Source organism: Eptesicus fuscus, chromosome 7 (assembly GCF_027574615.1).
Source record: "Eptesicus fuscus isolate TK198812 chromosome 7, DD_ASM_mEF_20220401, whole genome shotgun sequence".
Classification (NCBI taxonomy): domain Eukaryota; kingdom Metazoa; phylum Chordata; class Mammalia; order Chiroptera; family Vespertilionidae; genus Eptesicus; species Eptesicus fuscus.
Window position 1 is genome coordinate 6,593,478 of NC_072479.1, and position 15,606 is coordinate 6,609,083.

The 15,606-nt window shown below is 37.8% G+C and overlaps 1 protein-coding gene across 2 annotated transcripts in view; it reads right to left on the bottom strand.

The window, feature by feature from the left end:
• The window catches only part of FRY (FRY microtubule binding protein), a 407,062-nt gene that overhangs the window by 63,935 nt on the left and 327,521 nt on the right, over nt 1-15,606 (bottom strand). For both annotated transcript variants that reach the window (XM_054718725.1, XM_054718726.1), the window contains 4 exons: nt 6,088-6,288; nt 5,368-5,529; nt 2,477-2,643; nt 1,152-1,341 (listed from right to left, as the gene is read on the bottom strand). In XM_054718725.1, coding sequence (XP_054574700.1) covers nt 1,152-1,341; nt 2,477-2,643; nt 5,368-5,529; nt 6,088-6,288 — 720 coding nt within the window. The remainder of the gene's footprint in view (nt 1-1,151; nt 1,342-2,476; nt 2,644-5,367; nt 5,530-6,087; nt 6,289-15,606) is intronic.

The following is a 15,606-nucleotide window of genomic DNA, read 5'->3' on the forward strand; positions in this document are numbered from 1 at the left end:
CAGTAAATCTTCAACTATGACCTCATCTTCATGGCTGAGTCAATATCTGCTTTAAACACAGCACACAAGGCTAGTTAACTACAATGATGCTTAAAGACCTTTGAGCTTCTTCCTAACAAGGCACCTTTTCTCTTCTTCGGTTGTCTCCCACCTCTGCCAACATTTGATGAAATTTGGAGAGTAAATGTTCAGAGTAAGACAAATACAATTTTGCAAGTCAGAGATGGGCAGGCATAAAAATAAACTTTTAAGCACCAACCAGAAGTTGAGTTCTTGTCATCTCTGTAGTTGAGTCATTTTTAAATGTGCTTGAAGCTAACAAGTTGAATCTGAAGGTGCCCCACACAAGAGACACTTATATGTAGCTGTGTGTCTAAGATCCCCAGGTACCTGGCTAGTGTGTGTGTGTGAAATCCAGCCTCTCCCCCTGCTGGCCACATCTGGTACTGCAACCCTCTGGTGGGAGGGACATTGGTTCCAATTTGCACAAGGGCATTATAGGGACTAGATGGGCTGTGGTTCACACAGCAGACTCAAATGATGACCTCCCATCTGTTTAGAATCAGCTAAGGGAAATAAGCAATTGTTCATAGCCACCCCTAGCATGTTTAAGGAATTCTTAGGGGGGATAAAAGACAAAGAAAGGAAAAACACAGATAAAGGAGAAAAAAAATGCAGGAGAGGTCTCAGAGAAAAGCAGAAATGGTGGAGGGGCTTGGAGGAAGATTTCACTTAATGGTCCTGATATCATGGTGGCCTGGGATTCATGGCACCAATAAAGGCCAGAATGTAAGAAGTGAGCAGGACATCATGGCAGCCTAAGTCATTTTTTTTTCTTTATTGATTAAGGTATTACTTATGTGTCCTTATCCCCCCATTGCTCCCCCACCCCCCGCTCATGCCCTCACCCCCTTGGTTATTTGAGGGCAAGATCTTCACAATACCAGTGTGAGAAGGTTGAATAGATTAAGGTTGAACAGAAGAAAGGATGAAGTCAGAGGGGAAAGAGAGAGAGAGAGAGAGAGAGAGAGATGGATGTTTGGAGGAGAAAATAGTATAAACCCAGAACTAAACAGCAATCCCTTCTTAAATGAGAAGTTAGCTGGCTCCCAAGAGAGCCCAACTGTTTTGACTTGAGGTGAGCATGGTACCTTAAACAAGGAAGAGAACACGTGAAACGTGTACACAGCACAGGAGCCATCGGAGTCGCACATGAGCTGGTTGATGTGGCTGCGCCAGGCTTCCTCTGCATCGTCACAGGCTGCAGGCTGAAACGCAGCAAGGATGGCCGAGAAGAAGGGTGAGGGCGGGGGAGAGACTCTCCTGTCACCTTCTCCAAAGCTGGAAGAAATGATGACTGTGTCAAGAAGTGATGTCCTTCCTTACAGTGTGGTGTAAGTGCTATTCCTGAGTCAGCCTCATGAGGGGTCCTACTCTGTCCATTCCTTTGTTTGAGGTATGCTCTGGGAATTTGGCTTTCATTCAAAGGTCTCTGAGATTCCAGAAAATAGAATTTTTACTTCTAGAATTTCTGTGATTCTTCCAATTTTGATTCCTTTCTACAGATTTGGTTCCTCTTTTAGCCTTCAGCAACTCTCTCTCACATGTCTAGATGGCCACTCTCAAGACACAGTAACATGCTTTTCTGTGCCCTTTCAGTTCTTGGCATTTTTCATTGTGAAAAATTAGAACAAAAAATTTGAATCTTTTATCTTTTCCTTAACGAGGGCAAATGCATAAATGCCCAGAAGAAAAGTGGAAGGAGGAAAGGAAAGAGGAATGCAGAGAGGAATGAAGAAAGGAGAGATTATGAACAAAGGTTAAAAGGCAGATCTTCCTCTGGGCATTACCATAAGCTCTTTGGTGAGGGGATACTGGCCACTGTAACAGGGGCCCTTTGTCTAGCCATATCAGAAGATTTTACTTATTTTCAATGTTCAGAGGAGTGATTTTAGAATTCTGATTTTCTTCTCCTGAAGTAAGCCTGTAGCCTGTGATTTAGTCTAGATGCCACATTAGGGTTTACATCTCTATTCCTCTTTAAATTTTTCCCCATTTGTATTCGCTGACTATATCTCACTCGTTTCAGAAATATGAGGCTAGAAGCCATCCGCTCGAAAAAGCGTAGGTATTTAGCTTATAAAGAACCTCTTGTTCTGGTCTTTCAGTTCAAAATGGAAAGAACTCATTTCTGAGACTTGCCAATCTTGCTTATTTTCAAAGCTCACAAAGACCATGTCCTCATTGGCTTTTTGTTACTCTGTGGCTTTATAAGAACCTTTTTGGTTCCACATAGGCCCTACTGGAGATGGATGATTCCAACCCACTAGGAGCCCTCTAGGTTATGTGTCAGTTTGGACTCCTTCATTAGGAGGTCCCAGCAGCGTGAGTATGACATTCAACTTGAGTCAGAGTGAGTGCACTCCCACGGGCCACGCATACTGGCACCACGTATTTCTGCCAAGGGCTTCTCTACCTTGCCAGAGTGAACTGGTCCAGGGCTTGGTTGCTTTTTTCTTCTGCCTCAGTCATATCCAGACTAAAGCTATCACTACATTCAAAAGTTGCTGGGAGTTCATTGATAGAAGTAGAAAGATCATCTTCATGTATGGTGGTCTCCTCCGCCTCCTGTACAGCTTCAGCCTGGAAAATGAATAGAGAAAAGACCCCACAATATATAAGATATATGGGCAAGTCTGTTCAACTGAAGGAAAAGAGGCTGAAATCCTGACAGTGACAGAAGTTGGGGGCATTTGTTTTCTAGTTATAATGTCATCCATTTCTATAAGCAGACTCAGGAACCATCTGAAGTACTCTTCTTTTTTTACTTTTCATTCTTCTTCACAATGGTTTTCAAAGAGGCTCGGGAGGTTACCACATTTGACTATGATTATGGAATACAGAGGCTAAATTGGAAAGACCACAGTGCCCCTGTTCTGACCTCCACATTTGATGAGGAAATTATGCCCCATGTGAGAAAGGCCTTGCCTAGTATCTCATCAGAGCTGGAGCTGGGGTTAGAAATACCACCAATGGATTTGGAATGCCTCCCATTGAACAACCCCAGCCTATCCAGATATAACTCTCCAACACAGAGCTCCTCACCTATGGAAATTAGAATTTAGAACCCTCAGTTACAGTACAGTAGCTGTTCAAGAAGTGTATCCAGTGAGCATGAATGCTCCACAGTGATCACTAAGCAGCCACACTGACAGACCTTTCCACACTGAAAACCCTCTGAGATCCACTGACGTGTGAGGGGCTGTTTCCTCGTTACTATAAAATGTAGAACAAGCAGCGAAATGAAAGGGCTGCAGGGCAGGTAGAACTGGGATCAGGGAGGGGCAGGAAGGAGTCATAACAAGTAAAATGGAAAAAAGCTGTAGAACTGACTTTTCTTTATGAGCAGAAGGAAGACAACTGGGTTACAGACTAGAAGAGAAGAGAAATTACACATATATGCTTCAGTGAATCATTTTCTTAAAACAAACACAAAATCAGGGCAAAATAGAAATGTCTACAATTTAGAGCATTATCACAGACATCTTGCCACCAATTTAGTATTTTAATTGAGGATTAATAGGGAAATTAAAAGGGGTGTTTAAAGATGTGTTAGGGAATTAGCATGTCTCATGTCTTTAAAAGAATTGCTCATAAATACTGGATTTTGGAGGCTTATCCATATCTGTTTCTTGCTGCTTTCTAAAACTGGAGTGGTGCCAATGATACTGGCTATGGGTGATTGGTCTGGGTTATTAGTGTACATAAACTTAATCTATTAGAGGACACCTGAGTTCTTATAAAAATATCTTTTATTTTCTCTTTGTAACATCATAGGTATATAAAACATAGCAGAAACCAGATTATGTTAAACAGAGATAGCTTTTCAGAAATTAAACTCAATCTTTCCTTGATAGAATTAGATGATATCTCTGTGTCCATAAAAATATTATTATTTAGATAATGCTTTTCATGAGCAATCTATATAACTTAGCATTAAAGATAGAAAAATGCTTAGTCTAAGAATGAGAAACATCAAGTGCTAATAACTTGACACTTATTTTGTGATGTCCTTTCCATGAAATTTAATTTCTTAATTTTAGGATTCTGGAGTTTTAATCTCAGATAAATTTTCTTTCTGGCCCCCCTTTTGGCTAAAAAATGGCTCTACTAATTCTAAGAATCCTTGATCATAGTCCCTTTGCAATGGGGCAATCTTAGAAATAACTTTTCTTTAAGTTTCAATATTTTTAGGTGATGCAATTTGGTTGGTTGTTCTTGGTTTAAAGTATGTAAGATTTTCCTAGATCTCAGATCCATTTTTAGTGAACCATAAAAGAATACAGAATATTACATTTTTCCCCATTATGACTTTTTTCCATTAGAAGTATTAGAAAGAATATACTTTTATAAATTTTTTTCTTATTTTATTTTCTCTTTCAAACATATTATTATGACCAATCTCAAGATAAAGACAACTTTATCTTAATAGGAATAGGTTATGTTGGTATGTCTAATATGAGAAGACAAAATTCTAATCTGAAGAGCACATACAGAATGTCCCACAAATATATATACACACTTTAACAGCTGATAGGTCAATTTTTAAAATGAAATGTATTTTAAAAAACTGCCTTTGTAATTATTCAAAGTGTGTGTGTACATTTTTTTGGGATACCCTATATATGAATACAAGGTGGGAATTAGTTTTATGGAGAGGATATTTTCTGGAAATTTTGATAAATAAGCTTTAAATTAAATATACATTGTTAGGTTTTTCTTTTAAGCTGACCATTAATAAGAAAATGGTATTCATTACTTACTTTTCTCTTCAGAGAGCCTGGCAAGGGCTGTTTGGGTGAATCTGTTTTGTTCATAATACTGAAAATTCTGATAGTATGCCAAAAGGCGAGGCTTGAATCAATGTACAAATTGTATAATTGGTTCCTACATAGGAAAAAATTTCCTCCAATACATGCACACACCCACACTTCAACAGCACATTGTTTTATAAAAGTCATGACAAAAAACAGCAGTTTCCCAGTCACAGCGATCTCAGACATATACCAGTTTGTTCTGCCATTAACTAATCAGCTGTGTTCATGCTGAATGGAAAATGCAGACTGTTTCATTTTTAGAAGACCTCCTATCAAATCTCTTACAACCAACAAGAAGTGGCGGCTCAAGTTAGGAGGATAAAACAACTTAAAACATAGGCTTAGGTGCACAAACTCAATTACATAAAAAAAGGAAGAAAGAAAAAGATGAAGGTAGACCCTCTACTTGCAACCCCCTAAGAATTCTCAGAAAATTGGAAGGACATTTCCTTTAAGAAAATTACAATCATAATTGCCAAAATCTCTTCACCTTGGAACCCTCAGAAATCTGAAGACTATTCGTATCAGGCAAAGAAGAGTCAAAGCTAGCCATTCTAGTGCTAAAGGAATGAGAGTCAGCGGGGGTCATTTCACAGGCTGATGTGAGCGATTCCACAGGGTTGACCTCCTCAGAAGGGGAGAGATTCATGATCTGTTGACAAAGCAAAGGAAAGAAAAATACAGTGTGATGTTTCCACAAAAGCTCGAATTCTTCTTTCCATGAGAGTATAGACCATTGTATGAGCAAGCTAGTTGTTGGTTGATAGGTCCTGTTTAATGTACATAGTTCACTGTTATTAGAACTTAAAATTGGGAGCTGGCGACCTGGTGTGATGGCATAGCACTCTTAACACACAAACACCCACATTTACAGATAACCACATCAAAATGTCTGTCATAGTTCCTAAAACTTCAGATATTTGAGGAATTTTTAAAAGGTTTCAGCATAATGCAAGTTATTTGGGGGAAATCTAGGCCCTAACAGATCTGATGGCATCCAGAGATTGTTAATAGTATAACAAACACCCAGCATTTGCTTCCGTGTACAACTTACAGAGAAGAGGCCACTGAGATTCAGTTTGACACCACATGATGGTTCACGTTTTGGTTTAGCAGCTCTGGAAGTTTCTTTAACTGCAACTGGACACTGCTACTGCTCTAGTTCCAGAAACACGTCTGCCAGTTCCCACAGTGGGAGAGTTTTACTCACGAGGTCCGAGTGCTCTAGGATTTGGCTGGTGGCCAGGTCCTCCTCCTCAGACGATTCATCAGAGTCCTCGTGGTTCATTTTGTTTAGGCTGGGAGAGCTTCCTGAAAGCTGGTGCTCCTCCAGAAGCTTCATGTCACACTTGTCCAGACTGTCCAGAGATCGTCTGCGTACTCCCCAGTTAAAGTTGTCCATACTCTCACCCTGAAATCATATCATAAGCTATTTTTTATGCCTAAATTTACTCACATCTTCACACATTCAATTAGTCATGACTTAGAAATAATATTTGCATTATGAACTCTCAAGCCCTCATATCCTTTGGTACCAAACATTTGGTGACATGATGAGAAAAGTAGTAAAAGCATACTGTTTTCACCGTCACGTATATTGCATCATAGGTAGACTGATCACATACTTTTGTATGGTGTGGTAGGTAATATTGTGTTTTTTAAAACTTGATTGGGGTACACTTCATAGATGATCTATTTCTAAAAATCTGTAATAAAGACACCATTAATAGTAAAATAACTTCAAAAGAGATGTGCCCCCAACCCTACTGTAGTACTGTTTTCAGAAGGAGCAAAAGTAGGAGCTATGCTTTTAGCAGATTCCACATACTCTGGGTACCAAGGAGAAGAGCATTAGGCAAACATTTCAGCATTTTCACAGATAAAATGCAGTTAAGAAGATGGGAGAGCAGCTAGGAAATCCGTCCAGTCATGCACGATGCAGAGGCCACAGCAGCAGGGCGTAACTTTTGCTTCTGGATCATTTTAAAAAACTGTCCCAACACAGAAAGTAGTTGTTTTCCTGGACCTGAAATGACTGACTTGGTACCAAGCATTATTGATGGCCTGTACATTAAAAAAAGTTTTTTTTTCAATTTCAGTTGACATTCCATATTATTTTGTATTAGTTTTAGGTGCACAGCATAGTGGTTAGACAATCATATGCTTTATTAAGTAATTCCCCAATATTTCCAGTACCCACCTGGCACCATACAGTCATTACAATATTATTGACTATATTTCCTATGCTGTAATTTATATCCCTGTGACTATTTTGTAACCGCCAATTTGTACTTCTTAATCCCTTCATCTTTTTCATTCAGCCCACCTCTCATCTGGCAACCCTCAATTTGTTCTCATATCTGAGTCTATTTCTGTTATATTTGTTCATTTATTTTGTTTTTTAGATTCCACATGTAAGTAAAATCATATGATATTTTTACTTATTTATTTTTATTTTTTAAAAATATGCTTCTATTGAATTTTAGAGAGAGAGGAAAGGAGAAGGTGAGAGAGATAGAAACATAAATGATGAGAGAATCATTGATCGGCTGCCTCCTGCACACCCCACACTGGGGATTGAGCCTCCAATCCAGGCATATGCCCTGACCGGGATTGAACCATGACCGCCTGGTTCATTGGCCAATGCTGAACCACTGAGCCACGCCAGCTGGGTGAAATCATATGGTATTTGAATTATTTCTCTGTCTGACTTATTTCACTTAGCATAATACCCCCTAGGTCCATCCATGGTGTTGCAAATGTAAGATTTCACTGTGTCTTTTTATGGCTGAGTAAAATTCCATTACATATATGTATCACATTTTCTTTTTTTTCATGATTTATTGTTATTTCATTTTACTTTTGATTAGGGGATAAGAACCCATGAACCCACCTCCCCAAATAAAAGCCATGTCCTTGACAATGACCTTTATGTAACTAAATGGTTACTTTCACCTCATCCCATCCTCTGCACCCCTTCTTAACCAGGGACTTATAATCTGGGACCAATGTTCATCATTCCATTGCTTGATTTTATTTTATTTCTTAAAATCTATGTGTATTTTTACAAAGCATATATATATATATATTTTATATGCACATACATAATTCTCCTTCAAAAGAAAGTGAAATCATGCCATATATAGTTTATTTCTGAATAAAAAGTATAACTCTTTTTAAAAAATATATTTTTCTGTTTTATTTAGTTTTCTGTTACATACATGCTATTATTTAAGAATACTTAACAGTGGCAATTAGTAATATTTAACTTTAGTACTAATTAAATAATATATGTAAGAAAATATTTTAAAAAGTATAATCTCTTAAACACATCTCTTTCTCATTAAAAAGTCTCTGGAAATATAAAATGTAATGCTTGCATAATATTCCATATTTTAGTTGGACCATAATTTATTTATGTCCAGTTGGGCATTTAAAAAATCATTATTGTTGAAAGTATTACATAGGTTCTCCTCCCCCCACCATTAACCTCTTCCAGCCTGCTCCCATTACTGCCCCCCCCAAGGCCCTCAACATCCCATTGTCTGTGTCCACAGGTTATGCATATATGCATACAAGATCATTGGTTGATCTCTTCCCACCCAACCTCCCCTGCCTTCCCTCTGAGGATCAACAGTCTGTTCAGGCTTCTATGACTCTGGGTCTATTATTGATCATCAGTTTATTTGGTTCATTAGATTCCACATATGAGTGAGACCATGTGATACTTTTCTTTCTCTGACTGGCTTATTTTGCTCAGCATAATATTCTCCAGGTCCATCCATGCTGTTGCAAATGGTAAGAGTTCTTTCTTTTTTATTGACATGTAGTATTCCATTGTGTAAATGTACCATAGTTTTTTTATACACTCATCTGCTGATGGACACTTAGGCTGTTTCCAAGTCTTAGCTATTGTAAATTGCGCTGCTATGAACACAGGGGTGCATATATCCTTTCTGATGAGTGTTTCAGGTTTCTTAGGATATATTCTTAGAAGTGGGATTACTGGGTCAAATGGGAGTTCCATTTTAAATTTTTTTGAGGAAACTCTATACCGTTTTCCACAGTGGTCGCACCAGTCTGCATTCCCACCAGCAGCGTACTAGGGTTTCCTTTTCTCCACAACCTCGCCCAACACTTGTTGTTGGTTGATTTGTTGATGATAGATAGCCATTCTGACAGGAGACAGGTGATATATCATTGTTTCGATTTGCATTTCTTGGATGAGTAGTGAGTTTGAGCATTTTTTCATATGCCTCTTGGCTTTCTGTATGTCCACTTTGTAGAAGTGTCTATTTAGGTCCTTTGCCCATTTTTTTGATTGGATTGTTTGTCTTCCTTTTGTTAAGTTGTATGAGTTCCGTATATATTTTGGAAATTAACCCCTTATCAGGTGTATCATTGACAAATATGTTCCCCCATGTAGTGGGCTCTCTTGTTATTTTGACGATGGTTTTTTTGCAGTGCAGAAGCTTTTTATTTTCATGTAGTCCCATTTATTTGTTTTCTCCTTAGTTTCCATTGTCCTAGGAGATGTATTGGTAAACATATTGCTATGAGTGATGTCTGAGATTTTGGAGCCTATAGTTTCTTCTAGGACTTTAATGATTTCACATCTTAAATTTAAGTCTTTTATCCATTTTGAGTTTATTCTTGTGTATGGTGTAAGTTGGAGGTCTAGTTTCATTTTTTTTGCATGCACCTGTCCAATTTTCCCAACACCATTTATTGAAGAGACTGTCTCTTCTCCAATGTATGATCTTGCCTCCTTTGTCAAATATTAAATGAGCATAGTGACTTGGGTTCTCTGTTTCTTTCCATTGATCTATATGCCTGTTCTTGTGCCAGTACCAGGCTGTTTTGAGTACAATGGCTTTGTAGTATAACTTGATATCTGGTATTGTGATTCCTCCAACTTTGCTCTTAGTTCTCAAGATTGCTGCAGCTATTTGGGGTCTCTTTTGGTTCCATATAAATTTTTGTAGTATTTGTTCTAGGTCTGTGAAATATGTAGTTGGTATTTTAATAGGGATTGAATTGAATCTATAGATTGCTTTGGGTGGTATGGACATTTTAATGATGTCAATTCTACCAATGCATGAACATGGCATATTTTTCCACTTGTTTATATTTCCTCTATCTCTTTTTTTAAAGTCCTGTAGTTTTCCGAGTACATGACATTTACCTCCTTGGTTAAGTTTATTCCTAAATATCTCAAAAAAATTTTTTGTTGCAATGGTAAATGGGATTGTTGTTTTAGTTTCTCTTTCTCAGAGTTCACTATTAGTGTATAAAAATGCTATGGATTTTTGGGTGTTAATTTTGTATCCTGCTATGTTTCTGAATTCATTTATTAAAGCTAGTAGTTTTTTGATGGAGTCTTTAAGGTTTTCTATGCACAGTATCATGTCATCTGTGAATAGTGAGAGTTTTACTTCCTCCCTTCCAATTTGGATGCCTTTTATTTCTTCTTCTTGTCTGATCACTATAGCCAGGACTTCCAGTACTATGTTGAACAAGAATGTTAAAAGAGGGCATATCTGTCTTGTTCTTGTTCTTAGGGGAAATAGTTTTAGTTTTTGCCCATTGAATATGACGTTGGATGTAGGGTTGTCATATATAGCCTTTATTATGTTGAGGTATGTTCCCTCATTCCAACTTTGCTGAGAGTATTTATCAAAAAAGGGTGTTGGATTTTGTCAAATGCTTTTTCTGGATCGATTGATATGATCATGTGATTTTTGTCTTGCATCTGTTTATGGGCTGTATCACATTTATTGATTTGTGAATACTGAACCAGCCTTGCATCCCTGGAATAAATCCCACTTGGTCATTGGTCATGATGTATAATCTTTGTCATGTATTGATGGATCCAGTTTGCTAACATTTTGTTGAGGATTTTAGCGTCTATGTTCTTCAAGGATATTGGCCTGTAGTTCTCTTTCTTTGCCATCTTTATCTGGTTTTGGAATCAGATGATGCTGGCTTTATAAAAATCGTTGGGAAGTTTTCCTTCCTCTTGAATTTTTTTGGAATAGTTTGAGGAGTAGAGGGGTTAGTTCTCTGAATATTTGGTAAAACACCTCCATGAATCCATCTGGATCAGGGCTTTTGTTTGCTGGGAGTTTTTTATTACTGCTTCAATTTCATCAGTAGTTATTGGGCTAGTCAGGTTTTCTGATTCTTCCCGATTGAGATTTGGAAGGTTGTATTTTTCTAGGAATATGTCCATTTTGTCTAGGTTGTCCTGTTTGTTGGAATGAAGTCATTCATAGTATTTTATTACAATTCTTTATATTTCTGTGTTATTTGTAGGTACTTGTTAGTTGTTACTTCACCTCTTTCATTTATGATTTTGTTTATTTGGGTCCCCTCTTTCTGTTTCCTGGTGAGCTTGGCTAGAAGTCCATAAATCTTGTTTATCCTTTCAAAGAACCAGCTCTTGGTTTTATTGATATTTTGTGTGTGTGTGTGTGTGTGTGTGTGTGTGTGTGTTGTTGTTTTTTTTTTTTTTGTCTCTATGTCATTTATTTCTGCTCTGATCTTTATTATTTCCTTCCTTCTACTTGTTCTGCACTATTCTTGTTGTTCTCTTTCTAATTCTTTAAGTTGTACTGTTAGATAACTTACTACAATTTCTCTCTCTCTCTCTCTCTCTTTTTTTTTTTTTAGGTAGGCCTGTTGTGCTATGAACTTCCCTAGCAGGACTGCTTTAACTTTTTCCCATAGGTTTTCGATTATTGTGTGTTCATTTTCATTTGTTTTCAGGATTTTTAAAAATTTTATTCTTTGATCTCTTCGGTAACACATTCATTGTTTAATAGCATGCTATTTAGTTTCCATGTAGTTGATTGTTTTGAGCATTTTTATTGTAGCTGACTTCTAATTTCTTGCCATTGTGGCCTAAGAAGATGCTTGATATGATTTCAATCTTCTTAAATTTGTAGAGTGTTAGCTTGTGCACTAACATGTGGTCTATCTTTGAAAATGTCCCATGTGTACTTGAGGAGAATGTATATTCTGTAGCTTTGGGGTGGAATGTTCTGAAGATATCAATTAGTTCCATCTGTTCTAGAGTGTCCTTTAGGATTGCTGTTTCCTTGTTGATTTTTTGTCTAGAAGATTTATTCAGTGATGTCAGTGGGGTATTAAAGTCCCCTACTATGATTGTATTGCTGTCAATGTCTCCCTTGATATCATCCAGAAGTTTTTTTTTTTATTATATATTTAGATGCTCCTGTATTGGGTGCATATATGTTTCTCAGAGTTATAGTCTCTTGTTGCATCGATTCCTTTAGTATTATGAAGTGACCTTCTTTATCTCTTGTTACAGCTTTCACTTTGAAGTCTATTTTGTCAGATATAAATATTTCTACCCCAGCTTTTTTTCATTTTCATTTGACTGAAAAATTTTTTTCCATTCCTTTACTTTCAGTCTGTGAGTCTTTTGTTCTAAGGTGGGTCTCTTGTAGAGAGCATATATATAGGTCATGTTTTCTTATCCATTAAGCTACCCTATGTCTTTGATTGGAGCATTTAATCCATTTACATTTAATATTATTATTTGTAGGTACTTGTTTTTGCCATTTTTATTCTTTATGCCTGTCTTCCTTCTTCCTTTTCTATTTCCCCCCCCCCCCCCCTTTTTTTTTACAACAGTCCCTTTAGCATTTCATTTCTTGCTTTGCTGGTTTGGTGGTAATAAGCTCCCTTAACCTTTTTTTTTTTGCCTGTGAAGCTCCTGATTTCACTTTCAACTTTGAATGATAGCCTTGCTGGATAGAGTATTCTTAGATTCAGGTCCTTGCTTTGCATCGCTCTGTATATTTCATTCCATTCCCTACTGGCCTGATGTGTTTCAGTTGAGAAATCAGTTGATAGTCTACTGGGAGATCCCTTGTAGGTAACTTTCTGTCTATCTCTGGCCACCTTTAAGATCCTTACTTTGTCATTGGTGTTTGCCAATTTAATTATGATGTGTCTTAGTGTGGGTCTTTTTGGGTTCATCTTATTTGGGATTTTGTGTGCTTCTTGGACTTGTGGATTTTTTCCTTCCCCAAATCAGGGAAATTTTCTGTCATTATTTCTTCAAACAGGTTTTCTATTCCTTGCTCAGCTTCCTCTCCTTCTGGCATACCTATTATGTAGATGTTGTTTCATTTCATGTTGTCCCAAAGCTTCCTTAGACTCTCCTCCTGCTTTTTAATTTTTTTTTTTTCTGTTGCTGCTCTGCTTAGCTGCTTTTTCTACCTTTTCTTCTAACTCACTGATTTGGTCCTCAGCTTCTTCTAATCTACTGTTGAAAACTTCCAGGGTGTTCTCTATTGCAACTATGTCATTCTTCATTTCCTCTTGATTCTTATATTTGTTGGTGAATTTCTCATCCAGTCGTTTGAGCATCCTTATAACCATTACTCTGACAAATTGCTTGCCTCCATTTCATTTCATTTCATTCCTTTTCTGGTGATTCCTCCTTTTCTTTTATTTGGGGGTTGTTTATTTGTCTTCCCATTTTTTTTTTTTGTTCCTTTGTAATTGTTTCTATGTATTAGATCAAACTGCTATGCCACCCAGCTTTTTTGAATTGGTCTTATGTAGTAGATGTTTTGTGGGACCCAGTGGTACAGTCTTTTAGGTCTCCTGGGCTGGGTGTTCAAGGGATACTTTCTCCTTGAGATATTTGGGTTCTCCTGATGTAGTTGGGTTTTGAATGTTATTGTCCCTTTCATGGACAGAGTCTCCTCTCAGGGTGTCTGATTATTTGATTTGCTCCCTACCACGTCATGCCAACTGTTTTGAGGTGCTGACTGAACAGCACAAAATACAACACAAGACATGACACAGAAAGAGCAGAACACGAATGTACACAAAACACCTATAATTCCAATAAAAGTGACTATCAGAGAAATGAGAATTAGGAAAGAGAAAAGAGAGCAAGAATGAATATAAGAAACAAAAAAGAAGAAAGAAAGAAAGAAAGAAAGAAAGAAAGAAAGAAAGAAAGAAAGAAAGAAAGGAAGGAAGAAAGAAGACGGGGAGAAAACACAACAAAAAAACAAACAAATAAACCAAAAAGCACAAACAAAATACACCCAGGAAAAAGGGTGGAGTAGATGCAGAGCTTAAATAAAGAAAATAAGGTCAAGGAATTGGAGGAATAGGGGAAGGACCATGGTTTAGAGTAGGGGAGGGAGAAAAAAATGTGAAGACAAGAAGAAAAAATAAAAAATAAAAAATATTTATTTTTGAAAAGGAGAATAGAGGAGAGAGCAGGTAGGCCTAAATTTAGGCAGTGAAACAACTTAAAAAATTAGGAGAAGAAAAAAGCAAGAGAAGAGAGAAAAAAATTTAAAAAATTGAGTAATGAACAAAAAGATAAGAGAAGGGGAAATAGAGTAGGAGCAGGGAAGAGGAAATTAGATATATGAATAAACCAACAGAGGCTTGAATAATAACATCAATAAAGCAGATTAAGAAGATCAATTTTAAAAAAGGGGAAGAAGGAAAGGGAAAAACTAAAATGGGGAAAGGAGAAGCAAAACAGGAGGAAAAAAAGAAAAGAGAGGAAGAAAAAGGTTCAAAGAAAATAATAATAAAAATAAAAATTAATAAAAAAAGTGAAGTGTTCACTTCAGCCGAGTTTTAATGCCCCATGGGAGCTGGTTTAGGACCCCTCTCTTCTGTTCTGTCTGCCAATTCTGGGCTTCCTGTGAGGTACTTAAGTGATAACCACTGTCAGGTACTGTCTTTTGCCTTTTAGCACCCTGTTTGAAGCTCCAAGCGATCCACTGGTCTTCTGCTTATGTCTGTCTCTGCAGGCCTTGGCCAGCCTGCCCTCTGCCTGTCTGCCAGCTGTCAATCTTAATCACTCAAGTGTCTGTTTCTGACAGGGCTTTAGGTGGGTTTGGTGCTGTTTTGCTTTTTGGGAATAAGATGGGTGTTTATTCCCTGACCTAGAGCGACTCCTCCATGAATGGCCCAAAATATTAATCTGCCCTTGGTTAGTCAGAAATCCTTGTATGGAGACCAATGGGGTTGGCTGGCAACCTGGAATTTTTATCAGTCTGGATCCCAGAATAGTGGAGCAGATGGCTCCTCTTTCAATCCAGTCACTGAGGGCTCCTTGGGACTATTCAGACCAGTAAACTTGGCTTCTGCCTTTGTTTCCTCTGTAAAGCTCAAAATGCAGGGTGTGGCAGGCTGTATCACCTGCCCTGAAGCTACTGGGAGGGGCAAGCTCTTCTGAGAAGAATTTGCCCCTTAGGTTTGGAGGCTTAAGAATGTTCCTATGCAGGACTCTTGGCCACATCTCCCTGCCCTGCTTCCCTCCCCAGCCTCTCCTCAGGCACCTCAAGTCCATGCCTCCTTCCCTGGACCAAAGCCTCGGGTGAGTAATTTCAATGGAAAAGTCCTGTTTCTGAGTTTAGAGGATAAAAACAAAGACAAAACAAAACAAAACAACAACAAAACCGTGGCTTTTTCTCTCCCCAGAACCACACTGCTTTCCCTTTGCCACACTGTCTTTCACGTGTTTTGCACCTTTTGTGGGGCAGCCTTTCATAGCATCCACTTGTCTATTGATGGGAACTTGGGTTGCTTCCATTTCTTGGTTATTGTAAATTAAACTGAAATGAACAAAGGGGTACATATTGCTTTTCAAATTAGTGTTTTGGATTTCTTCAGTTATATACCCAGAAGTGGAAATGCTGAGTCATAAGGTAGTTTTATT